Here is a 27,357-nt window from a genome sequence, read left to right on the forward strand (position 1 = left end):
AACAAGGGGGGAATAAAACAGTGTCAAGGTATGCAGAAATGAGTTCGGTAGGGCAGGAGCAAGCTGAGACAATGGGTCTACCTGGACAGGCAGGTTTGTGGATCTTGGGTAGGAGGTAGAAACAGGAAGTGCGGGGTGTGGGAAGTATAAGGTTGGTAGCAGTGGATGAGAGATCCCCTGAGCGGATAAAGTTGGTGATGATGTGGGAGACAATGGCCTGGTGCTCCTTAGTGGGGTCATGATCGAGGGGTAAATAAGAGGAGGTATCTGCAATTACTTTGTTCTCCTTTATCGTATACTGGAAATGACATTAAACAGTCTTGAATCTTGAGATAAAGTCAGTGTGGAGAGGATGTTTCCTATAGTGTGTGAGTCTGGGACCAGAGGACATGACTCAGAATAGAAGGATGTCCCTTTAGAACAGAGATGAGGTGGAATTTCTTTAGCCAGAGGGTGGTAAATCTGTGGAATTCATTGCCACAGGTGGCTGTGGAGGCAAGCGAAGTTTGATAGATTTTTGATTAGTCAGAGTGCCAAAGGTTACAGGGAGAAGGCAGCTGAATGGTGTTGAGAGGGATAATAAATCAGTCATGATCGAATGGTGGAGCAGACTCGATAGGCTAAATGGCCTAATTCTGTTCCTATGTCTTATGGTCTAAATCATTACCACACATCTTTAACAACTTAAGGGCAGTTTCTGTTTGTCTTAGCATCCAACCTCCCCAAGGTCTGGCAACACAGTAGATGCGTGTGGCCCGGATTATAGTTCTTTCAACTTAATCTGGTGTGGAAAGAAAAGCTGAAAAATATTAATTGTTAAATTGTTAAATTTATACATTTCCACTACCCCAGATTGGAACCTCTTGGCTTTTGTTTCACTTAGAGCAGTAAACACTGAGCAGTGAACACTGTGCATGTCAGATGTTCTTAGCCTTTTGCTTCACTTCCAATTCACATTTTCCACTCTTTATGAAACAGAGCATAAACTGTAATTTTTTGATTAGTGGACTGTGTTTATTAAAACCATATATCCTCACAGCAAAATAAATATGTTTCTAGTTATTGCTAATATCTTGAGTTCATTTGTGTGTTTAATAATATTTACATCAGTATATATGATACGCTCAGTGGCAGCTTTATTAGGTACACATGTTGCTCATTAATGTAACTACCTGATCAGCCAATCATGTGACAGAAACTCAATGCATAAAATGATGCAGACATGGTCAAAAGGTTCAGTTGTTATTCAGATGAAACATCAGGATGAAGAAGAAATGTGATCTAAATGACTTTGACCATGGAATGATTATTGGTGCCAGATAGGGTGGTTTGAGTATCTCAGAAATTGCTGATTTTCACACACAGCAGTCTCTAGAGTTTACAGAAAATAGTGCAAAAACCAAAAACATCCAGTGAGTGGCAGTTCTGTGGTGAAAATGCCTTGTTAATGAGAGAGGTCAGAGGAGAATGGCCAGACTGGTTCAAGCTGACAGGAAGCTGACAGAAACTCAAATGACCATGTGTTACAACAGTGGTGTGCAGATGAGCATGTCTGGATGCAGAACACATCAAACCTTGAAGTGGATGGGCTACAGCAGCAGGAGACCATGAACATGAACTCAGTGGCCACTTTATTAGGTACAGGAGGTACTTAATAAAGTGGCCACTGAGTGTATTAACAATGATCATTGACTCTGTCTATATCCATCATCTACCTGTCTCGGTCTCCTAACTCCAACACCCTAACCGTCCCCTCCCTTACCTGTTGCATCCTTTTACACCTCCTCAGTCCACTGCTCACTTCTGGCTCCCAGTGGACAATGGGACAAAATGAAGGAGGAAGGGCCACAGAGGGCAGTTGAGGAGAATAGAAGGGACATGAGGGGAGACAGAAGAGCTGCCTCTCCAATACTGACACAGCACCGGAGCCCTGTGTTCAATTCCAACCTTAGGCCACAGTCTGTATGAAGTTTGCGCATTCTCCCTGTGAGGTCCTTCAGTTTCATTCCACATCTCAACGATGATTGGTAAGTTAACTAGACACCAAAAGTCTGTCTAAGTAACTGGTGGAAACTGAGAGGAGTTGGTGGGAATGAGGGGAGAATGTAGAACAGCCACCAAACTAGTGTTGGTGTAAATGGATGGTTGATGGCTGGAACAGATTTAATAGGCCAAAGGGGCTGTTTCCCTCCTGAATTTCCCTATGGAAAAAGGGAGAATGGGAGGGGAAATTATTGGAAGTTAGAGAAATATTCCAGATGGAATATGAGGTGTTTCTCTTCCAGCCTGAGTGTAGCCTCACCAGGGAAGTAGAGAAGATCATGGACAAATATGTCGGAATGGGAATAGAAAGTTAAATCGAAATGGCTGGCCATCGGGAGATTCTGCCTTTTGTGGCAGACTGAGCAACACAATCCAAAAATGCACTAGGACAGCCTGCAAGTGTCACCAAACACTCTGGCACCAATGTAACATTTCAGATTATTTCAGATTTTCAGCATCTTCTTTATTTTGTTGGAGTAACGCTTTCCATTTTGTTCCCATCACAGCGCCGTCCCCACAGATGGCCAGCCATGAAGTTCAGGAACAATGCTGGACAACCAACCTACACAGAGGTGGACACCATGGGTCATGATAAAGAAGGGTTCCTGGAAGCTGCACAGTGTTAAAACCATCTCAGGATGAACCAACTGAAGTGAAAAATGATCATGGTTTTCCTAACCATGATGCACAAAGCTGTATTCTCTCCATTTCCCAGATTCCATCTGTGGAGAATTACCTTACAAACTAGCTTCACGTTATGACGGAATTGTACTGACCACCATCCCTGCTAACAGCCAATCCTACCTATGACAATATGATGAAGAATAAGTTGCAACTAATAAGTATATGTACATTTATTTCTTTGTGAACCAGTTATGTCCAGATCCATATATATGCAACATACCAGAGTATAGGTAGACCTTATACAATGGGGCATTTTCATCTACTTTGCTGGGGAAGTGGATGGAATTTTGATTTGGTTCATATAATTTATATAGTACAGTTAAGATCATAAGACCATAAAGTATATAAGCAGAACTGGGCCATTTGGCCCATCAAATCTGCTCCACCATTCCATCATGGCTGATTTATTATCCCTTTCAACCCCATTCTTCTGCTTTCTCCCCATGACCTTTGATGCCCTGATTAATCAACTTCTGCTTTAATATACCCGACAACTTGGCCTCCACGGCTGTCTGTGACAATGAATTCCACAGATTCACCACCCTCTGTCTAAAAGAAATTCTTCCTCATCTCTATTCTAAATGGATCTCCCTTTATTCTGAGCCTGTGTCCTCTGGTCCTAGACTCCTCCACTATTGGAAACATCATCTCCACTTCCACTCTGTCTAGGCCTTTCAATATTCAATAGGTTTCAATGACATTACCCCCTCATTCTTCTAAATTTCAGTGAGTACAGGTTCAGAGCCATCAAACTCTCCTCATACATTAACCCTAATTAATTACATTAATACATTAATCATAATTCCTGGAATCATTCTCATTAATATGCATGGACTCAAGTTAATATGCACAGTTTTTCATCCTCCTCTTCCCCCCAGAGATACAAACTCTGTGCTGTCCTCATTGTCAAAGCCTGTCAGCATTGTATTTCACATTTGCTTTTGTTTTTCAGTTTACATTTTGAAATAAATGAATTTTCATTATCAAAGGTGCACGTAGGACTGTCTAGATTTAAGAGGGACATAAGTCACAGGACTTCTGCAATGAAGATCCCATGCCAGACATAATGGTTTTTTGTACAATAATGTGGGAAGGAATCTGTGTTCCACCTTTTCCTTTGCCTCCCATTTCCCCTGAACACCCCTGGGTATCAGATCCCATATGTAGAACCGGCTTGCACTTGTTCACTTTGTGTTTTGGCAAGACTGCTGGCTCCAGATCTCAGCAGTCATGGTCCGGATGAGCTGAGTCCCTCAGCTGAGGTGTGAAGCATTGCCCTTGATATCATGACTAAGTGTAAATTCAAGAAGCCCTGTTAAATCTAACTTCATTGGGAATGTTCTCAGCTGACTGGAGTCTGCGCTCACACAACAGAGATTGGTTTTGGTTGTTGGGGGAGAGACAATGATCTCAACCCCAGGACATCACTGCTGGAGTTCCTCCGGGCATTGGCCCAAGCCCAGTGTCTTTGGATGCTTCACAATTGATCTTCTGTGGGGTCAGGGGTGAGAATGTTCGCTGGTGATTGCTCATTGTTCACTACATTCACAGCTCCTCAACATATGCCTGCAAGTTCTGAACAATATTAATGCATGGACTAATATGCCAAGTAGCCTTCATACCAAGCAAGTGCCAAACAGAGACATGGGGAAGTCAAACCATCTACCCTTGCCATTCTATTATAACATTGTCACTAAGTCAGCAGAAGCTACAAGCCTCCATTGACCATAATTGTTACTGGACCAGCCACGTAAAGACTGAAGATTATCTATATTTGTTACCTGAACATCAAAGCACACATTGTTTGCATTATGGATGTGCTGGGGGCAGCCCGCAAGTATTGCCACGCTTCTGGCCCCAACATAGCGTGTCCACAACCTATTCATCTTAACCTGTATGTCTTTGGAATGTGGAAGGAAATCAGAGAGCCGGAGGAAGTCCATGTGGTCATGGAGAGAACATAGTTTACATAGTATTTAGAACAACAGTATTGTGCTAACAGCTACGCTATCACATCAGCCCCCACCCACACACACACACAGACTGTAATTATGGAAACTGCAACAGTAGGTCAAAGTCTGGGCAAGTTGCGAAGAAGAGGGGCTCATCTCTTGACAACAACCCGAAGTCTTGCCACTGTCAATGAGGCACATAAGAACAATAACAGAATACTCCATAGGATATGTACAGCTTACGGTTAGCACAATGCTTTACAGCATAGGCTATAAGATCAGTGTTCGATTCAGTGTTTGGACATTTTCTCCATGACCATATGGGTTCCCTCCTCATGGTTCAGTTTCTTCCCGTATTCCAAAGACATAGGGGTCAGTGAGCTGTGGGCATGCTATGTTGGTGCTGGAAGTGTGGTGACACTTGCGGGCTGTTCCAGCACAATCCTCACTAATTGGATTTGATGCAAATTCACTTGTGTTTCGACGTACTTGTGACAGATCAAGCTAATCTTTAGAAAACAAGAGTCCTATCATCACTCTGGACTGGGCAGCCCACTTGCCCATCACCCCACCCACTGATCTCTTCCTTCACCGATCGGGCATTGCATTTGCAGTATTTGTCATGTAGTGAGTACTCAGCAGGTACTTGCCTAGGCTCCTCTGGCAGTGCCACCCAAACCTATGAACTCGACCTCAGTGGGCACAGGCAAATATCCACCATATACAGTTTCAATGTTATTCATGGGCCTACATACCCAGTATATAAATGCCATGAAAGTTAGCTTCATGCAGCGGTGCTACTCTACATTATAAACATGAGAACAATATTTTAACATCAACGTGAGGTCACCTAGCTACAGGAAAGCTATCAGTAAAATTGAAAGAGTACAGAGAAAATTTACAAGGATGTTGCCAGGATGACGACCTGGATTATCAAGAGAAGTTCAATAGGTAGGACTTTAGTCCTTAGAGTGCAGGAGAATGAGAAAAGTTTTGATAAACGTTTACAAAATTATGAGGGTATAGATAGGGTAATTTCAAGCAGGTTTTTTTCCACTGAGGTTGGCTGAGTCTAGAATAGAGGTCATAGGTTAAGGATGAAAGGTGAAACGTTTAAGAGGAACATGAAGGGCAATTTCTTCACTCAGAGGGTGATGTGAGTGTGGAACAAGCTGCCAGAGGAAGTGTTGGATCTGGGTTTGATTGCAACATTGAAGAGAAATGTGGATAAATACATGGATGGGAGGAGTATGGAGGCTATAGTCCAGGTGCAGGTTAATGGGACTAGGCAGAATAATAGTCTGGCATAGACTAGATGGGCTGAAGGGCCTCTTTCTCTGTTTTAGTACTCTATGACTCTATAACATAAATTAAACCTAATTTATACAATATGATAAACATAAAGTAAATATAACAACATACTAGACAACATGGTAGCGTATAAGTTAGCATAACTCACACAGTGCCAGCGACCCAGGTTCAATTTCCACTGCTGTCTCTAAAGAGTTTGTCAGTTCTTCCCACGACCATGTGTTTCCTCAGAGTGCTTTGAGGTGTGGGTCTTCAGGTTTCTGTACCTCTCCAAACCACACACTATTTTGACTTGGGAGAACATTGACATTATGTCAGTATTCTGGAACTCCCTGACCAATGTGAGAACACCTTCACCAGAAGGACTGCAGTTGTTCTAGACTGCAAATCATCTCCACCTTCTCAAGGATAATTAGGGACAGGTAATAGATACTGGCCTTGGCAGAGATGCACACACCTTAAAAAAATTAAAACCAGGAGAAAAGACTACGCTAGAAGCAGATGGGGGACTAAATCCCCTGGTCTAAGTGGCTGTGTTTGAATTGGGATTCTACTAACTTCACTGTGTTTTCAACAACAAGCAGAGATAGTCACACCTGTATTCGACTTTGCCCATGGATCTCACATGCACACACACATCTATGCTTTTGCACATGCGTACATATTCCAAAAGTAATGCAAGCATGGCTGTACAAACACATATGTGTACATATACACACATAAACACACGTGGGGTTTTGAGCTTAGATTGCTCGGGTGGGGCAGTATCCCAGAATAGGAAGTCTGTTTTATACCTCTCTCCTTGTTCTTCAAGCATCTTGAAAAATTCCTTGCCCCTGCTCATAGCCCAGTCCGAATTAGACCACTCAGCACAGTGCATTTATAGAACGTGGGGACGTTCTGAAGGATTTGCCACAGCATATGTGGAACAATTCAACAAGAATATATTTATTTGATTGCTTGTGTCCACAGTTGGTCAAACTGCTTGTGAGCACTTGCTTTCAAGAGAGCACTTGTGAATTTCAAGGGCAGATTTTACGTGTCCTTATTTGAGAGCCGGTCTTCAATGTGATTGCCTCATGCCTCACTTGTTCTTGTGCAAATAAAGCTTTCAGAATGCTTTTGCTTGCCTGCCTCCTCATTAATTCAAAAGGCCCAGATAGAGTGGATGTGGAGAGAATGTTTCCAACATTTGGGGAGTCTAGGACCAGAGGGCACAGCATCAGAATAGAAGGATATCCATTTAGAACAGAGATGAACAGGGATTTCTTTATCCAGAGGGTAGTGAATCTATGGAATTCATTATCACAGATGGCTGTGAAGGCCAAATCATTGGGTATTACAAAGTGGAGGGTGATAGGTTCCTGATTAATAAAGATATCAAAAGTTGTGGGCAGAAGGCAAGAGAATGGGGTATATAGGGATAATAATGATGGCACACCGATAACCTAATTCTGCTCCAACGTCTTATGGTTTCTATCATAATATGGCAGCCAGAGAAGCCAGTCTGTTTCAAGAGAAGATCCCACAACCAATGCAGAGAAACAGCGATAACATTTCTGGTTGAGCACGCTCCATCAAATTCAAAGTAAAAATTAATTATCAATGTACTTATACACTCAGTGTCCCCTTTATTAGATAGCACCCATACCTAATAAAGTGGCCACTGAGTGTATATTCATGGTCTTCTGCTGCTGTAGCCCATCCACTCCAAGGTTCAACATGTTCTGCATCCAGAGATGCTCTTCTGCACACCACTGTTGTAACATATGGTTATCTGAGTTACTGTCACCTTCCTGCCAGCTTGAACCAGTCTGGCCATTCTCCGACCTCTCTCATTAACAAGATATTTTCACAATGGTGAACTGCCACTCACTGGCTGTTTTTGTTTTTCGCACCACTCTCTGTAAACTCTAGAGACTGCTGTGTGTGAAAATCGAAGGAAATCAGCATTTATGCAGTACTCAAACCACCCTGCCTGGCACCAATAATCATTCCACGGTCAAAGTCACATAGATCACATTTCTTCCCCATTCTGATGTTTCATATGAACAACAAATGAATCTTTTGATCATGTCTGCATGCTTTTATGTATTGAAGTGCTGCCATATGATTGGCTAATTGGATATTTGCAAAGTGAACAGGTGTTCAGGTGTACCAAATAAACCTGAGTGTGTGTTACCATATATAAACTTGAGATTCATTTTCTTGCAGACATTTACAGGAAAATAAAGAAATACAATAGAATTTATGAAAAACTAAACTTAAACAAAGACTGACAAATAAGCAAGAAAGAAGACAATTTCTGTAAATAAAGATAATGCAGAGAACATGAGTTATATAAAGAGTCTTTGACAGTGAATGTATAGATTGTGTAATCAGTTCAGAGTTGTGTGTGAAGTTATCAACACCGGTTCAGAGGCCTGATGACTGTAGAATAATAACTGCTCCTGATCAGATGACGTGGGCCTAAGGCTCTGTACTCCTGCCTGATGGTAGTAGAGAGAAGAATGAATGGCCTGGATGGTGGAGATCTTTGATGATGGACGTTGTTTTCTTACAGCAGTGTTCCAATTCTCGGGAGGGCTTTGCTTGTGATGGATTGGGCTGAACAATTTATTGATAACTGAAGGATAAATATCACCCATAGTACATAGAACGTTACAGCACAGTACAGGCCCTTCAGCCTATGATGTTGTGTCAGCCTTTTAAACTACTCTTAAATCAATCTAACCCTTCCTTCCTCCATAGCCCTGCATTTTTCTATAATCCATGTGCCTATCTAAGATTTCTTAAATGCCCCTGATATATCTGCTTCTATCACCACCCACGGCAGGGCATTCCACACACTCACCACTCTCTGTGTTGAAAACTTACCTCTGACATACCCCCACCCCCGTACTTTCCTTCAATCCTTCAAAATTATGGCCACTCATATTAGCCATTTCCACCCTGGGAAAAAGTCTCTGACTGTCCATTCGATTTATACCTCTTATCATCTTGTGACTCTATCAAGTTACTTCTCTCCCTTCTCCACTCCAGAGAAAAAGCCCTAGCTCACTCAACCTATCCTCATAGGATAGGCTCTTTAATCCAGGCAGCATCCTAGTAGATCTCCTCTGCATCCTCTCAAAGATTCCAGAGTATTCCTATAATGAGGTGACAAGAACTGAACACAATATTCTAAGTGTGGTCTAAACAAAGTTTTACAGAGCTGCAACATTACCTCATGGCTCTTGAACTCAATCCCCTGATTAATGAAGGTCAACACACCACGAACCCACACACAACCCTGTCAACTCATGTGACAACTTTGAAGGATCTATGGACGTTGATAACAAGGGAAAGTCTCCTTTTCTTTCCCAGAGCAGTTCATTGTGATCTTTTCTGATTATATTTGGGTGTACTTGGTGCTTCAGTATAGGTTTCCCATTCAAAGGTGGCACTTCTGACAGCTTCTCACTCACCTGGGCAAGTGTACCACCAGTCTGGACTGTTGCACTTAATGTCCCAGTGTGAAATGTCGCAACTTTAAAACTCTGTACCATCCACATTAAAGATAAAAGATTAATTTAAGATTAAAAGATTAAAGATTAGCTTTATCTGCCACATGTCCATTGAAACCTACTGTGAAATGCATTATTTTGTGTCAAATCAAATCAACGAGAATTGCGCTGTTCTGCCCGTAAGTGTCGCCACACTTCTGGCGCCAGCATGGTATGTACATAACTCATTATACGTCTTTGGAATGTGGGAGGAAACCACAGCGCCCAGAGAAAAACCATGTGGTCATGGGGGAAATGCACAAACTCAGCAGGAATTGGACCCTATTCTTACAGCTGGTTGCTGTAAAGTATTGCGCTAATCACTAAACAATCGAAGAATATGGAGAATAATCAGACTGGTCCTCAGGTTAAAATTCTAAATTGGAGAAAGGCTAGTTTTTATGGTATTAGAAAGGAGCTGGCAGGTGTGGATTGGGACTGGCTGTTCCTGACAAAGGTGTACTTGATAAGAGGGTGTCCTTCAAGAGTGAAATATTGAGAGTACAGAGTTTGTATGTTCCAGTCAGAATAAAAGGCAAGGATAACAGGTTTAGGCAACTTGTATTATTTATGAGGAGTATTATTAAATAAAACATTTAAGAGGAGATTGAATAGGAGGAATATAGAACTAGGCAGAATAACAGTAAAGCACAGACTGGATGGGGCAAAGGGCCACTTTCTGTGCTATAGCGCTTTAAAATTCCATGGGTTGGCATCAGAAGATAGCAGCACTGATCATATCACTCTGGGTGGTAGTCTCACACACTTCATGCCCCAGTGATACAACTGATCATGCAAATACACATTTTCAGAATGAGGCCAAGTTTGGAGAGGAGAAGCCAGATGTTTGGTGAAAAAGGGTCAGAATAATTGGGGTCAAGGATCACGGCTCAGTGATCAGAGTCAGGGTCAGCGTTCAAGGCTCTAGGTCTGGGTGAAAAGGGTATGGAATATGAACCCTGAAGATCATGTGGGTGGGATGACAGATTTGTTGTGTGGGGCTAGCGAGGATGGAAGGAACATAAAGAATTTAGGGTGTTTGTGTAACACACATAAAAGTTGCTGGTGAACGCAGCAGGCCAGGCAGCATCTCTAGGAAGAGGTACAGTCGACGTTTCAGGCCGAGATCCTTCATCAGGACTAACTGAAAGAAGAGCTAGTAAGAGATTTGAAAGTGGGAGGGGGATGGGGAGATCCAAAATAATAGGAGAAGACCGGAGGGGGAGGGATGGAGCCAAGAGCTGGACAGGTGATTGGCAGAAGGGATGTGAGAGGATCATGGGACAGAAGGCCTAGGGAGAAAGAAAAGGGGGAGGGGGAAAAAAAGCCCAGAGGATGGGCAAGGGGTATAGTCAGAGGGACAGAAGGAGAAAAAGGAGAGAGAGAGAAAAGGAATGTGTGTATATAACTAAATAACAGATGGGGTACGAGGGGGAGGTGGGGCATTAACGGAAGTTAGAGAAGTCAATGTTCATGCCATCAGGTTGGAGGCTACCCAGACGGAATATAAGGTGTTGTTCCAGCATCTGCATATTTCCTCATGTTAGGGTGTTTGTGTGGTAGGGCACTGTGAAAGCAAACTAGTTCCTACATTGCTCACACGCAGGACAGCATGGTGACACAGCTCCAGCAAGCCAGGTTCCATTCTGAGCAGAGCTGTATGTGTGGAGTTTGCACATTCGCCTGTGACCCTGTAAGCTTTCTCCTGTTTCCTCCAATCTCCAAAAGAAATGCAGATTGGTAGGTTAAGTAAATATTTCAAATTGCCCCTAGATTGTAGGTGGGAATTAGACCTGATGAAAACATGAGGAGAAATAGGTCACGGGAAAGTAAGGGGGGTGGGGATTAGATTGTTCTGTAAAATAGCACGGAGTTGATGGGCTGAGCAGCATCCTTCATTGTAGGCAAATACATAAATGAAATGTGGACAACAGGACCTTGAAGATTCACAAACATGGCCCAGGGAAAAACATCTTCCTATTCACGAATAATTTGGAAATCACATCAAGCAAGAAGGTTTAACACACCAAGAACTCTCTACTTAAAAGTTAAGAACAAATACTAAATGGGTCAGAGATGGGTGTCATAAACAGAAGAGATCCTGCAGATACTGAAAATCCAGAGCAACACACAAAATGCAGGTCAGGTAGCATCTATAGAAAGAAGTAAGCAGTCAACATTTCATGCCAAGAATCGCATTTCAGTGCTGACAGCACTATTTTTAATTGCTTCATGCGTGATCAAATTCTGAGGCAACATTAATGTGCACCTGCTCAGAGAGCAGTGTCTCTTTCTCACAGCTACTTTGATAATGCCCCAGTCCACCAAATCCCTGGCCCAGGATGACAGTTAATCAACCATGCACATGCACAGCTCACTCCTGAGGAAGAAGGGAGCCTGCATAAAGACTTAAAGATTAGGAGAATGGATGAAGAAATGGTAGATGGAAGTGTATAAGACTATAAGAACATAAGATATAGGAGCAGTGTTAAGCCATTTGACCTATCAAGAGTGCTCTGCCATTTCATCATGGCTGATCTATTTGACCTCTCAGCCTCAATCTCCTGCTTTCTCCTTGATTTCCTTCATGCCCTTGCCAATCAAGAATCTATCAATTTTTGCCTTAAATATACATAAAGACTTGGCCTTCACAGCTGCCTGTGGCAAAGAATTCCACAGATTAACCACTCTCTGGCTAAAGAAATTCTTCATCATCTCCGTTCTAAAAGGATGTTCCTCTATTCTGAGGTTGTGCCTGCTGGTCCTAGACTCTCCTACCATAGGAAATATTCTCTCCACGTTCACTCTATCAAGGCCTTTCACCGTTTGACAGATTTCAATAAGGTCACCCCTCATTCTTTTGAATTCCAGCTAATACAGGTCCAGAGCCATCAAACACCCTTCAAATGACAAGCTGTTCAATCCTGAATTATTTTTGTGTACCTTCTTTGAACCCTCACCAGGTTCAGCACATCCTTTCTAAGATAAGGAGCCCAAAACTGCTCACAGTACTCCAAGTGAGGCCCCACCAGTACTTCAAAAAAGTCTCAACAAGTCCTCTTGAAATGAATGCTAACATTGCATTTGCCTTCTTCACCAGAGACTCAACCTGCAAATTAACCTTTAGGGAATCCTGCACAAGGACTCCCAAGTCCCTTTGCATCTCAGATTTTTGTATTTTCTGTCCATTTAGAAAACAGTCAACCCTTTCACTTCTTCTACTAAAGCGCATGATCATACACTTCCTGACACTCTATTCCATCTGCCATTTCTTTGCCCATTCTTTTAATCTGTCTAAGCCTTTCTGGAGCCTCTCTACTTCCTCAAAACTACCATCCTCTCCACCTATCTTCATATCATCTGCAAACTTTGCAACAAAGCCATCAATTCCATCATTCAAATCACTGACATATAACATAAAAAGAATTGGTCCCAACACAGACCCCTGTGGAACACCACTAGTCACCAGCAGCCAATCAGAAAAGGCTTCTTTTTTCCCCATTCTTTGCCTCCTGCCAATCAGCCACTGCTTTATCCATGCTAGAATCTTTCTTGTAATATTATAGGCTCATAGCTCGTGAAGCACTTTGTTAAAGGCCTTCTGAAAATCCAAGCACACAACATTAACCGATTCTCCTTCATCTATCCAGCTTGTTATTTCTTCAAAGAATTCCAACAGTTTTGACAGACAAGACTTTTCCTTGAGGAAACCATGCTGACTACAGCCTATTTTATCATGTGCTTCCAAATACTCCAAAGCCTCATCCCTAACAATTGACTCCAACATCTTCCCAACCATTGAGGTCAGACTAGCTGGCCTATAGTTTCCTTTCTTCTGTCTCTCTCCCTTCCTGAAGAGTGAAGTGACATTTGCATTTTTGCAGTCTTCCAGAACCACTCTAGAATCTAGTGATTCTTGAACGATCATTACTAATGCCTCCACGAACTCTACAGCCACCCATTTCAGAACACTGGGGTGTGCACCATCTGGTACATCTGACTTATCTACCTTCAGACCTTTCTGTTTTCCAAGAATCTTCTCTCCAGTAATGGTAACTTCACACACTTCATGACCCCTGACTTGAAAACACTTATTTAGTTCACCTGCCATTTCATTGACCCCCATCGCTACCTCTCCAGCATTGTTTTCCAGTGGTCCGGTACCCACTCTCACCTCCCTTTTACACTTTATGTATCTGAAGAAACTTTTGGTATCCTCTTTAACATTATTGGCTAGCTTACTTTCGTATTCCGTCTTTGCCTTCCTAATGACTTTTTAGGTCGGTTTTTAAAAGCTTGCCAATCCTCTAACTTTCCACTAATTTTTGTTCTATTATATGCCCTCTCTTTGGCTTTTATGTTGGCTTTGACGTCTCTTGTTAACCACAGTTGTGTCATCTGTCCTTTGGAATACTTCTTCCTCTTTGGGACGTATATATCCTGTGCATCTGAATTGCTTCCAGAAATTCCAGCCATTGCTGCTCTGCCGTCATCCCTGCCAGTGTTCTTTTCCGATCAATTGTGGCCAACTCTTCTCTCATGCCTCTGTAATTCTTTTTACTGCACTGTAGTATTGATACGTCTGGCTTTAGCTTCTCCTTCTCAAACTTCAGGGTGAATTTGACCATATTATGATCACTTTCCCCTAAGGGTTCTTTTACCTTAAGCTCTGTAATCAATTCTGATTCATTGCAGAACACTCAATGCAGAATAGCTGATCCTCTAGTGAACTCAACTCTGTGTGCGTGTGCGTGTGAGTGCGCGTGTGTGCGTGTGCGTGTGTGCGCGCGCGCGCACGTGTGTGTGTGTGTGTGTGTGTGTGTGTGTGTGTGTGTGTGGCGGGGGGGGGGCCTCCGTTGGTTGTGGTTGACCATGGGTACTGCATCTCTGGTAGTCACTGGTTTGTCGAGCAGCGTCGACTGTGGCTATTGAGGCCAATCCTGGAATGGCAGGCTCCGCCACAGTTGCTGCATGCATAGGGTGTTGTGGAATTGTTGTCCGTTTAGCTCTCCGCTCCTCAGACTGACTCAGGATCACTCTCTCGCTTTACTCTAGGTGTTGCTGAAGAGTACCTCGCCATTTGTTGCGGTCATCTGCTGTATCCTCCCAGCACTCTGTGTTGATTTTTAAGGCTTTCACGTCATGTTTGCAGAGGTCCTTGAAGCGAAGCTGGGGTCTACCAACGTTCCTCTTGCCTGTTGCTAGTTCTCTGTAGAGGATGTCCTTTGGCAGCCTACCATCCTTCATACGACAGACATGGCCCAGCCTGCACAGTCTGCGTTGTCTTAAAAGTGTGAACAGTGTGGGAAGTCCAGCGCAGGAGAGGACCTCAGAGTTTGGGACTTTGTCTCTCCAGGTGATGCCGAGGATGTGGCAAAGGCTGCGCAGGTGAAAACTATCGAGTTTCCTCTCCTGCTTGGAGTACATGGTCCAAGTCTTGCTACCATACAGGAGGGGGCTGATAACGCATGCATTGTACACAGCAGTCTTGGTCTTTGCAGCAAGTTTCGGATTCTCCCAGACCCGCGAGGAGAGCCGAGCGAGGATCAGTGTTGCTTTGCCGATACGCCTATTGATTTCAGCATCGAGGGAGAGAGTGTTGCTAATAGTCGACCCCAAGTATGTGAACTCGTGGACCACTTCTAGATCTTAATTGTCGACGATAATGACTGGTATCTCCACAACGTTCTGGGCAAGGACATCTGTTTTCTGTAGGCTGATGGTAAGCCCGAAGTCCTTGCATGCCTTAGAGAAGTGGTCCATGGGAGTTTGTAGTTGCTGTTTGATGTGCGAAGTTATAGCAGTGTCATCAGCAAAGAGCATGTCATGTATTAAGATCTTTCGCACCCTTGTTCTTGCTCTCAGGCACGCAGGGTTGAACAGCTGCCCATCAGACCTGGTGTGCATGTAGATGTCTTCTGTCGACGTCCCAAACACGTGCTTCAATAGCAGAGAGAAGAAGATGCCAAATAATGTTGGGGCCAACACGCATCCTTGTTTGACTCCACTATGAATAGCGAAGGGTTCTGATGAGCTACTCTAAAAAGCTATTTTGTAGATACTTTAGAAATTCCCTGTCCTGGAATCTAGCACCAACCTGATTTTCCCAATCTACCTAAATATTGAAGTCCCCCATGACTATTGTAACATTGCCCTTTTGGTATGCATTTTCTATCTTCCTTTGTAATTTGTAAGTAATATCATTACTACTGTTTGCGGGTCTGTATACAACTCCCATCAGGGGCGTTTTACCCTTGCAGTTCTTTAGCTCTATCCACAAAGATTCAACACCTTCTAACCCTATTTCACCTCTTTTTAATGATTTGATTTCATTTTTTTACCAACCAAGCAATGCCGCCCCCTCTGCCTTCCTGCCTGTCCTTTCAATACAATGGCTATAATCTTCTTTCAACCACAATTCAGGGATGCCTACAGCATCATACCTGCCAATCTGCAACTTTGCTACAAATTCATCTACCTTTATTCCATATACTGCATGCATTCAAAGACATCACCATCAGTCCTGTGTTTACCCTTAGTGATATCTTCTGCCTTTTACGTTGCAACTCATCCTGTTGACTTCAATTTTGCCCTGTCAACAGCCTCTCCTCATTACACATTGCCTGTTTGTAAACCTGCTACCTTATCTTCAGCACTATTATCTGCCTTTCCTATGATACTACTTCACTGAAATATACACAGCTCAGGACACTAGTCACACCATGATCAACCTTTTGATTCCTGACATTGTCTGAGGTCTTGCCAGCATCTACCTCCACAAGCTCTCCACTAACTGTTCTGGCATTCTGGTTCCCATTCCCCTGTAACTCTAGTTTAAACCTTACCATGCAGCGTTAACAAACCTTCTCACTTGGATATTAGTACTCCTCTAGTTATGCACCTCGGTAGAAGGAATAAAGATGTAGAATCTGATAAATGGGGAGTGAATTCAGAAATCAGAGGTGCAGAGGGACATGGGAGTCCTCGTGCAGGATTCCCTAAAAGTTAACTTGCAGTTTGAGTTAGTGGTAAGAAAGGCAAATGCAACATCAGCATTCATTTCGAGAGGACTAGAATACAAAAGTAAAGATGTAATGCTGAGGCATTGGTCAAACTGCATTTGGAGTGTTGTGAGCAATTTTGGGTGCTTTATATAAGATCGGATGTTCTAGCATTGGATTGGGTCCAGAGGAGGTTCGCGAGAATGATCCCGGGAATGAAAGTGTTAATGTATGAGCAGTGTTTGCTGGCTCTGGGCCTGTGCTTATTGGATTTTAGAAGAACGGGGGCGGGGGGGTATCTCATTGAAACCTAATGAATACTGAAAGGCCTAGACAGAGTGGATGTGAAAAGGATGTTTCCAATACTGGGGGAGTCTAGGATCAGAGGGTAAAACCTCAGAATAGAAGGACATGCGTTTAGAACCAAAATGAGGAACTTATTTAGCCAGAGGGTGGTGAATCTGTGGAATTCATTACCACAGATGGCCGTGGAGGCCAAATCATTGGGTGTACTTAAAGCAGAGTTATATAGGTTTTTGATTAGTAAGGTATCAAAGGTTATGGGGAGAAGGCAGGAGAACGGGGTTGAGAGGGAAAATTAATAATAAGACCATTAACCATAAGATCAGAATTAAGGCATACCCAATGATTTGGCCTCCATGGCCATCCATGGCAATGAATTCCACAGATTCACTACCCTCTGGCTGAAGAAATTCCTCCTCATCTTTGTTCCAAAGCAGGCGTTCCCTTGCTTAACGGCATTGGTTCACAGCATAATAAAGGTTGGGAACCCCTGTAAACAGATGTCCTTCTATTCTGAAGCTGTGGCCTCTGGTCCTAGACTCTCCCACTATAGGAAATATTATTTCCATGTCCACTCTGTCTAGGCCTTTCAATACTCAACAGGTTTCGATGAGATTCTCCCCTCAGCCATGATCCAATAGTGGAGAAGATTTGATGGGCCAAATGGCCTAATTCTGCTCCTATATCTTATGTCCAAATAAGGATGTGGGTGAGAGAATAAAATTCATAAAAAGGCAGAGGGTGTGTCTGACAGCAAGAGTTTTTCAATTAGGCAAAATAAAACACATTTTCTACAGTTTATTGGGCTTAATCTCTGCCCCTTCCTCACCATGTCCAGTTGAAGCAAGTTGCTGAACTTTAAAGCAAGTAAGCAAGAGAGGAAATATCAACTAATCAACTAATTCTCACTCAGTTTCAGAATGAGTCAACTTGACAAGAAGCTAAAGGTATGGTTGAATTATGAGATGTGTAATAACCATTCTACTCATTAATAGACCCATATACAGTAGGTCCATGTCAGCTCCAGGTAATATCATCCCATTAGCACCATTCTCCCTCTGTTTATATCCTTGCTACTTTCACGTGTTCATTAAACTCTCCTTTGGGTCTTTTTCACGAATGGGTTAGGGACAGGAGCCACCTAATCAACAAGTAGGCAATTGGGCTGTGGCAGGAAACCTCACTCATTGCAAATTCTACACAGACAGAACCCGGGAACTAGAACAGTGCAGATACCACATTACAGAGGTTGCAACAATTGTATGGACAAATGTTTACTCATCCCTACAGTGGGGGGGGGGAGGGGGGAGTGATGTAATGGTGGGAATGATTGAGTTCAAGAACCACAAGGTAGTGAGGTAACTCTACATAACTCTGGTTAGACCACACTTGGAATTTTGTGTTTAGTTCTGTTCGCTTCATTATAGAAAGGATGTGGAAGCTCCCGACAGGGTACAGAGGAGATTTACCAGGATGCTGCCTGCATTAGAGAGCAGTTGTTATGAGGATAGGTTGAGTGATCTATGGCTTTTTCTCTCTGGAGTTAAGGAAGATGAGAGGTGACTTGATAGAGGTTTACAAGATAACACAATAATGTTCATTATCCATAAAACATATGTGCCTAAGACATTTGTACAGTACTGTATGTTGGTGACAGCAGTTTGGAGTGAGATAAACAGTAGCTCCTTCTCATCAGATTGCATCTATTCTCACAATATCTACATTCATTATGTCAATTTACAGTATTTCCATGTCCCCGAGTCTCAGCTGAGCTTGGTCAAGATCACTACTTGTCATTTTGAAATTCTTCTTATATTTTATTCCTTTATGATATTATCATAGTAACACCAAGAAGTAGTGAAAAGATATCCTTCCAAAATAATATTTCTTAAATATCTAGCACCAACTTAAATCACTCATCTTCTCTCCACAAAGAAATCATTATGAATTCTGGTCACCTCATTATAGGAAGGATGTAGAAGCTTCAGAGAGATTTACCAGGATGCTGCCTGGACTAGGGAGCATGTCTTATGAAAGCAGGTGAGGTACCGGAGGATTGGAGTATAACCAATGTTATTCCGCTGTTTAAGAAAGGCTCTAAAAATAAACCAGGAAATTATAGGCCGTGAGCCTTGCATCAGAAGTGCGACAGTTATTGGAAGGTATTCTAAGGCACCAGACAAATGAGTATTCAGACAGACATGGACTGATTAAGGATAGTCAGTATGGCTTGATGTGCGGTAGGTCATGTCTGACCAATCTTACAAAGTTTTTTGAGGAAGTTATCAGGAAAGTTGATGAAGACAAGCCAGTGTCTACATGGACTTTAGCAAGGCACTTGACAAGATCCTGCATGGGAAGATGGACAAGAAGGGTCAGTTGATCAGCATTCAGGATGAGGTAGTAAATTGGATTAGACATTGGCTTTGTGGGAGAAGCCAGAGAGTGGTAGTAGATGATTGCCTCTCTGACTGGAGGCCTGTGACTAACGTAGTGCTGCAGGGATCAATGCTGGGTCCATCGTTGTTTGTCATCTATAGCAATGTGCTGGATAATAATGTGGTAACTGAATCAGCAAATTGGCGGATAACACCAAGACTGCGGTGCAGTAGACAGCGAGAAAGACTATCAGAGTTTGCAGTGAAATTTAGACCAGCTGCAAAAATTGGCTAAAAAATGGCGGATGAAATTTAATGTAGACAAGTGTGAGGTGTTGCACTTTGGTCGGACCAACCAGGGTAGGACTTACACAGTGAATGGTAGGGCACTGAAGAATGCGGTAAACAAAAGGATCTGGGAATACAGATCCATAATTCATTCATTCACAGATAGATAAGGTCATTAAAAAAAGTGTTTGGCACATTGGCTTTCATAAATCAAAGTACTGAGTACAGGAGATGGGATGTTATGTTGAAGTTGTACAAGACATTTGTGATGCCTAATTTGGAGTATTGTGTGCAGTTTTGGTCACCTACCTGGAGTAAAGATGTAAGTAAAGTTGAAAGAGTACAGAATCAATTTGCAAGGATGATGCCGGGTCTGGAGGACCCGAGTTATAAGGAGAGACTGAATTGGCTAGGACTGTACTCTTTAGAACATAGAGATTGAGAGGAGATTTGATTGAGGTAACAAAATTATGAGGGGTATAGATAGGATAAATGCAAGTGGGCTTTTTTCACTGAGGTTGGGTGGGACTACAACCAAAGGTTATGGGTCAAGGGTGAAAGGTGAAAAGTTTAAGGGAAACATGAGGGGAAACTTCTTCACTCAGAGGGTTGTGAGAGTGTGGAACGAGCTGCCAGTAAAAGTGGTGCATGTGAGCTCAATTTCAACTTTTAAGAGAAGTTTGAATAGGTATAGTACATTAGTGGTTGAAGTGTGGAGGGCTATGATACCAGTCAATGGCTTAACAATGACTAGACGGGCAGAATGGCCTGTTTCTGTGCTGTACTTTTTTATGACTCTATGACTAGGTTGAGTGAGCCATATTTTTTTCTCTCCGAAGCAAAGGAGGGTGAGAGGTGACTTGATAGAGGTGTACAAGATGAGGCATGGGTCAAGTGGAGATGTTTTTTTTCCCAGAGCAGAAATGACTAATACCAGGGGGCATAATTTGAAGGAGATTGGAAGAAAGTATTGGGGGGTGCTTTACATTGAGACTGGTGGGTGTGTGGACCACCTTTCAGGGGCGGTGGCAGAAACTTGCAGGTAGACACATGGATGATAGGAGAATGGAGAGTTATATGGGAGGGAAGGGTTCGATTGATCTTAGAGTAGGTTTAAAGGTCAACATAACATCGTGTGCTGAAGGGTCTGCACTGTGCTGTAATGTTCAGCGTTCGAAGAAATCAGATCCACTTTTAAAAGAGCTCTTTAATTAATCCCACTTCCCTAATCTTTCTCCGGCTAATTGTTCAGTGGAAGGTTATTTTGAAACAAGGTGTTTTTGCACCTTGGCCCGAGACGAACATTGTTTCATTTAGCTGTGTACAGAATGGTTGAATGACAATTAAACCTGAACTTGAAGTTGAAATTTAATTTTTAATCTGTTTCTACCATCTGACTGCCATCTTGCTTTGGAAAACTATCCTTGTTCTTACATCAGCTACATTAAGCTTGCATTCTCTAGTTATTGACCCCACTTATTGACCCTTTAACCTCCTCAAACCTTTCCCTGCTACAAAGCCCTCTATATTTCTGTCATCCATGTGCCATTCTAAGAGTAATACACACAAAATGCTGGAGGAATTCAGCAGGACAGGCAGCATCTATGGAATGGAATAAAGAGTCAATGTTTCATGAGGCCCGAAACGTCATCTCTTTATTCCTTTGGATGGATGCTGTCTGACCCAATGAATTCCTCCAGCATTTTGTGTATGTTGCTCAGGATTTCCAACAACTGCAAAATCTCTTGTGATTATGCCTATCTAAGCGCTTCTTAAATCCTTTAATATATCTGTCTGTACCACCACTACCCAACCACCACCCCCTCCAGCATGGCGTCCCGCACACTCACCACTCTCAGTGTAAGAAACACACCTCTGACTTCCCCCATACATGCCTCGAATCACTGTAAAATTATGCCCCCTTGTATTAGTCATTTCTGCCCTGGGAAAGTCTCTGGCTATTCACTTGGTCTATGCCTCTTATCATCTTGTACATCACTATCAAATCTCCCCTTCGTGTTCATTTGCTCCAGGTTTGAGGAGGCAGAGTTTCTCACTTGGACATAATCAGTGATTCAGGTGTAAATTGTTTCTAAGATGATGCTGCTTCAAAACCATTTGTTCTTTCTCTGTGTTTCTACTCAGATTCATTTACATCTCAATAAGCATGGGCTTATCATGAACCACAGAACATTTCAAAATATTTTCTTGCTAAATTTTGCTTTAAAATGTCCTTTCATTCACTGAGGAAAGACAGCTTGATTAAATTTACTACAGTAATTCATGATACACTCAATGGCTACTTTAATACATACCTCTTGTACATATGTTTGTGGTCTTCTGCTGCTGTAGCCAATCCACTTCAAGGTTTGACATGTTGTACATTCAGAGATGCTCTTCTGCACACCACTGTTACAACATATGGTTATTTGAGTTACTGTCACCTTCCTGTCAGCTTGAATCAGTCTGGCCATTCTCCTCTGACCTCTCTCATTAACAAGGCATTTTCACCCTCAGAAGTGTCGCTCACAGGATGCTTTTTGGTTTTTCACAGCAATTTCTGTAAACACTAGAGACAGTTGTACATGAAAATCCCAGGAGATCAACAGTTTCTGAGATACTCAACCCACCCCATCTGACACCAACAATCACTTCACAGTCAAAATCACTTAGATCACATTTCTTCCCCATTCTCATGTTTGGTCTGGAAAAACAAATGAACCTCTTGGCCATGTCTGTTTGTTATTATGCATTGAGTTGTTGCCACATGATTGGCTGATTAGACATTTGCATTAACGAGCAGGTGTACCTAATCAAGTGGCCACTGAGTGTACATCACAGGCCCAATTCACCTCTTCAGAGTAACTCAGCCTAAGCAACAGGAACAAAATATCGGAAACTACTTACCAGTTGTTTATGGAAGATTTGCTCATCTACTAGTTAGACCAGTTACCTAGATAGATAGATAGATACTTCATTGATCCCAAAGGAAGTTACAGTGTCACAGTATCATCAGTAATATTAGAAGAGAAGTAAGAAAGAATAAAAAATAAGTTACCTCAAGCAGTCTAACAGGAGGGGCTCATCACTTCCCTGGCTATAGATTGACTTATTATAGAGCCTAATGGCCGAGGGTAACAATGACCTCATATAGCGCTCTTTGGAACAGTGCAGTTGTCTTAGTCTATGTCTAAATGTGCTCCTCTGTTCAGACAAGGAGGCATGCAGAGGGTGAGAAACACTGTCCAGAATCGCCAGGATTTTCTGTTGGGTTCTTTGTTCTACCACAGCCTCCAGTGAGTCCAGTTTGACTCCTATAACAGAGCCAGCCTTTCTAATCAGTTTATTGAGCCTGTTAGCATCACCTGTGTTGATGCCATTGCCCCAGCACACCACCGGATAGAAGATTGTACTGGCGACAGCAGACTGGTAGAATATGTAAAGGTATGTGAAAGTTAGCCGTATAAATTGAGAGCACGAGGACAAGTCCTTTTGCTACTTTTTACTTATTGTACCAGCAGTTACAATCTGATACTGTTTGACTTGTACTGTGATGAATATCTTATTAAATGCTATAACCATGAAGGTGTTGTCCCCTAAAACCCTCACTAATTTTTATAGATGCACCGTAGAAAGCATTCGTCTAGGGTGCATATTTGTAATCCAGGGAGCAGGAAGCGCAGAATCAAATATCGCTGTGATGATTGTACATTCTAGTATCAATTGTTTGGCGACAATAAAGTATGAAGTACTAAGTATGAAGGTGTTGCCTCGTTCTTGGCTTCCGAGGAACCTTAAAATGATAGAGTCATAAAAAATACAGCATAGAAACAGGTCCATTGGCCCATCTAGTCCATGCTGAACCATTTGAGTTGCCTAGTCCCACTGACCTGCTCCAGGACCATAGTCCTCCGTACCCCTACCATCCAAACTTCCCTCAAGCATTGAACTCAAGCTTGCATGCACCACTTGTGCTGCAGCATGCTCTATACTCTCACCACCCTCTGAGTGAAGAAGTTTCCCCTCATGTTCCCCTAACATCTTTCACTCTTAACACATGACCTCTGGTTGTAGCCTCACCTGACCTCAGTGGAAAAAGGCTGATTACATTTACCCTATCTATACCTCTCATAATTTTGTATACTTCTACCAAATTTCCTCTCAATCTTCTACTTACCAAAGGTTCAATAAAAGGGTCAAAGGTTCATTTCATTGTCAAAGTATGCATGTACCATACAACTCTGATATCCTTCTCCAAGTAGCAATGGAATACAGAAAAGCCATGAGAGTTGTTGAAAAGGAAGGCCTCCCCGACATGAAAACGAAAAAGAAACAAAACTCGTAAACCCCAAAACCTTAACCCTAACACTAACCACCCCATACAAAAAAAACAACAGATCGTCCACACCCCCAAAAACCACAAACCCCCAAACCCCTCCCTTGCAGAAAAAGCAGGGATGATAGCATCGAATCCCCAGCCTCCTCCCTCGCAGTAAAAATCAGCACTAATAACATCAAAACCCCCAACACCTCTCTCACACACAACCTAACAAATCCTCCCACACAGAAAAACACCAACAAACACCAAAATCAGGCCCCAAATCCATAGCTTCTCTTCCTCTTGATTCCAAGGAATAAAGTCCTAACCTGTTTGATCTTGCCTTATAACTCAGGTCCTCCAAACCCGGCAACATCCTTGTAAATTTTCTTGGCACTCTTTCAACCTTGTTTACATCTTTTCTGTAGGTGGGTGACCAAAACAGTACACAATACACCAAATTAGGCCTCACCATTGTCTTATACAAATTCAATAAAATGTCCCATCTCCTGTACTCAATACTTTGATTTATGAAGGCTAATGTGCCAAGGTTTTCTTTTCGATACTATCTACCTGTGACTACACTTTCAATAAATTATGGACCTGTATTCCCAGATTCCATTGTTGTACCACACTCTTCAGTGCCCTACCAGTCACTGGGTAAGACCTACTCTAGTTGGTCCTACCAAAATGCAACACCTCACACCTGCCTCCAACCTTCTGGGCAGATATAACAGTTTGGACTAGTTCAGCTGAAGGGCTCATTTACAGTTTATCTAGCATAGAGCTTGTCATGAACCAGACAGCATCTCAAAATGCTATTTTCTTTCTAAATCTTGCTTTTAAAATGTCTTTTAATTCACTGAAGAATGACAGTTCATTTAAATTTGGTTGCTACAGTTGTAATTGGTGATGTGTCACAGAATCAATTCACAAGGAGTATGCTAATACTAGTCACCCAGTTCGATTTGATTTCCCATCCCATTACAACGTTTCTGGGATCCACATAACTGGGATGTAGAGGTGGAATCCCTTAATGGAGAACTCCTGTGAGAGACTTTGTCTAACTCGGGGAGGCTGGTGCACGGGCAGCCACCACATGGTCCTTGACGGATTGGGGTCAGGGTCTAGTACACGGCGTGCAAGACGAGTGGGGTCCCTTCACTGCTACAGCCACCCTCCAGCTTCACTGCTATTATGATGTGTCATCTTCTATCTGCTCCACCACTGAGATCTTGATTGGATTGCTCTTTCTCTATGACTTCTCCCTTGACCTTCCCACCATAGGTAAACTCCAGATGGCATCATCCTCGGGATCTCACGAGCTCACAAGCCTCTTCACCATGACAAGGTGACAATCCTCAGAGAAGGCCAAATAAAATATGGCTTAGATATCAGACAAAAGCAGTTAGGTGAACCTGAAGATGCTAGAATGAATGTAAAACCCATTTGTTGCCTTAAAGAAATACAAGTTGCTATCCTTTCTGGGCTCATCTATGTCTCCTGACCAAAAACAAGGGGGCTGCATCTTCAATAATTTCAATGATTCCAAATTCCCTGGCCCCCATCATCTTATTTTCACTATGGATGTCCAGTCCCTGTACACCTCCATCCCCCACCAGGAAGGCCTCAAAGCTCTCCATTTCTTTCTGGACACCAGACCCAACCAGTTCCCCTCCACCACCATTCTCCTCCGCCCAGGGGAACTTGTCCTCACTTTTAATAATTTCTCCTTTAGCTCCTCCCACTTCCTTCAGACAAAAGGTGTAGCCATGGGCACCCATATGGGTCCCAGCTATGCCTGCCTTTTTGTCGGCTACATGGAACAGTCTATGTTCCAAGCCTACCCAAGTGTCACTCCCCAACTTTCCCTATGCTACATCGATGATTGCATTGGTGCTGCTTCCTGTACCTATGCAGAGTTCGTCATCTTCATCAACTTTGCCTCCAACTTCCACCCTGTCCACAAATTTACCTGGTTCATTTTCGACACTTCCCTTCCCTTTCTCAATCTCTCTGTCTCTATCTCTGGAGACAGCTTATCTACTGATGTCTAATATAAACCCACAGACTCTCACAGCTACCTGGACTATAACTCTTCCCACCCTGTTACTTGTGAAAATGCCATCCCCTTCTCTCAATTCCTCCATCTGCGCTGCATCTGCTCTCAGGATGAGGCTTTTCATTTCAGAAGGAGATGTGCTCCTTTTTCAAATAAAGGGGCTTCCCTTCCCCCACCATTAATGCTGCCCTCAATTGCATCTCTTCCATTTCACGCATGTCTGCTCTCACTCCATCCCCCCGCCACCCCACCAGGGATGGGTTCCTCTTGTCCTCACCTACCTTCCCACTAGCCTTCACATCCAGCATATAATTCTCTGGAACTTCTGCCATTTCCAACTGGATCCCACCACCAAACACAACTTTCCCACCCCCCCGACTTTCTGTTTTCCACAGGGATCACTCCCTACACGACTCCCTTGTCCATTCGTCTTCCCCTCCCCGCCACTGATCTCCCTTCTGCAACTTGTCCTTGCAAGCAGAACAAATGCTACACCTGCCCCTGCACCTCCTCCCTCACTACCATTCAGGGCCCCAGACAGTCCTTCCAGGTGAGGCGACACTTCACCTGTGAGCCTGCAAGGGTCATATACTGTGTTCGGTGCTCCCAGTGTGGCGTCCGATATATCAGTGAGACCGAATGTAGATTGGGAAATTGCTTTGCCAAGCACCTACACTCCGTCCAGCAGAAAAAAACAGGATCTCCCAGTGGCCACCCATTTTAGTTCCACATCCCATTCCCATTCCAACATGTCAACATGTCAATCTACTGTCGTGATGAGGCCACACTCAGGTTGGAGGAACAACATCTTATATTCTGTTGGGGTAACCTCCAACCTGCTGACATGAACATCAATTTCTCAAACTTCTGGTAATGCCTCCCCCTCCTCCCCCCCTTCACCATTCCCCATCCCCTTTTCCCTCTCTCAACTAATCTCCTTACCTGCCCATCGCTTTGCTCTGGTGCTCCTCCGCCCCCTTTTCTTTCTTCCATGGCTTTCTGTCCTCTCCTATTAATTCCCCCTTCTCCAGTCCTGTATCTCTTTCACCAATTAGCTTCCCAGCTCTTTACTTCATCCCTCCCCTCCCAGTTTCACCTATCACCTTGTGTTTCTCCCTCCCCTCCACCCACCTTTTAAATCTACTCCTCATCTTTTTTTCTCCACTCCTGCCGAAGGGTCTCAGCCGAAACATCAACTATACTCTTTTCCATAGATGCTGCCTGGCCTGCTGAGTTCCTCCAGCATTTTATGTGTATTGCTTTGGATTTCCAGCATCTGCAGACTTTCTCTTGTTTGCATCTTCACCAGCCGAGTGGAATGGCCGAGTGGAATCAGGTTCATCAATTTTTGGGCAAACTAGACGACAGGCTTTTCTGTGAATGTTCACATTCTTGACAGTGAATGCAAATAAATGTAAACAGATGGAACCAAATGCCGATGAGGAGATTTATTACGTAATGGCTGCTCCATT

General features: G+C 43.1%; 1 protein-coding gene across 1 annotated transcript in view; it reads left to right on the top strand.

Moving 5' to 3' along the window:
* The window catches only part of LOC134340289 (plexin domain-containing protein 1-like), a 536,023-nt gene extending 528,049 nt beyond the window's left edge, over positions 1-7,974 (top strand). The window contains exon 14 of the mRNA XM_063037340.1: positions 2,550-7,974. Within this exon, the coding sequence (XP_062893410.1) occupies positions 2,550-2,669 (120 nt within the window). The 3' untranslated portion in view covers positions 2,670-7,974. The remainder of the gene's footprint in view (positions 1-2,549) is intronic.
* Positions 7,975-27,357: the final 19,383 nt, after the last annotated feature.

The sequence above is a fragment of the Mobula hypostoma genome, chromosome X1, assembly GCF_963921235.1.
Source record: "Mobula hypostoma chromosome X1, sMobHyp1.1, whole genome shotgun sequence".
Classification (NCBI taxonomy): Eukaryota; Metazoa; Chordata; class Chondrichthyes; order Myliobatiformes; family Myliobatidae; genus Mobula; species Mobula hypostoma.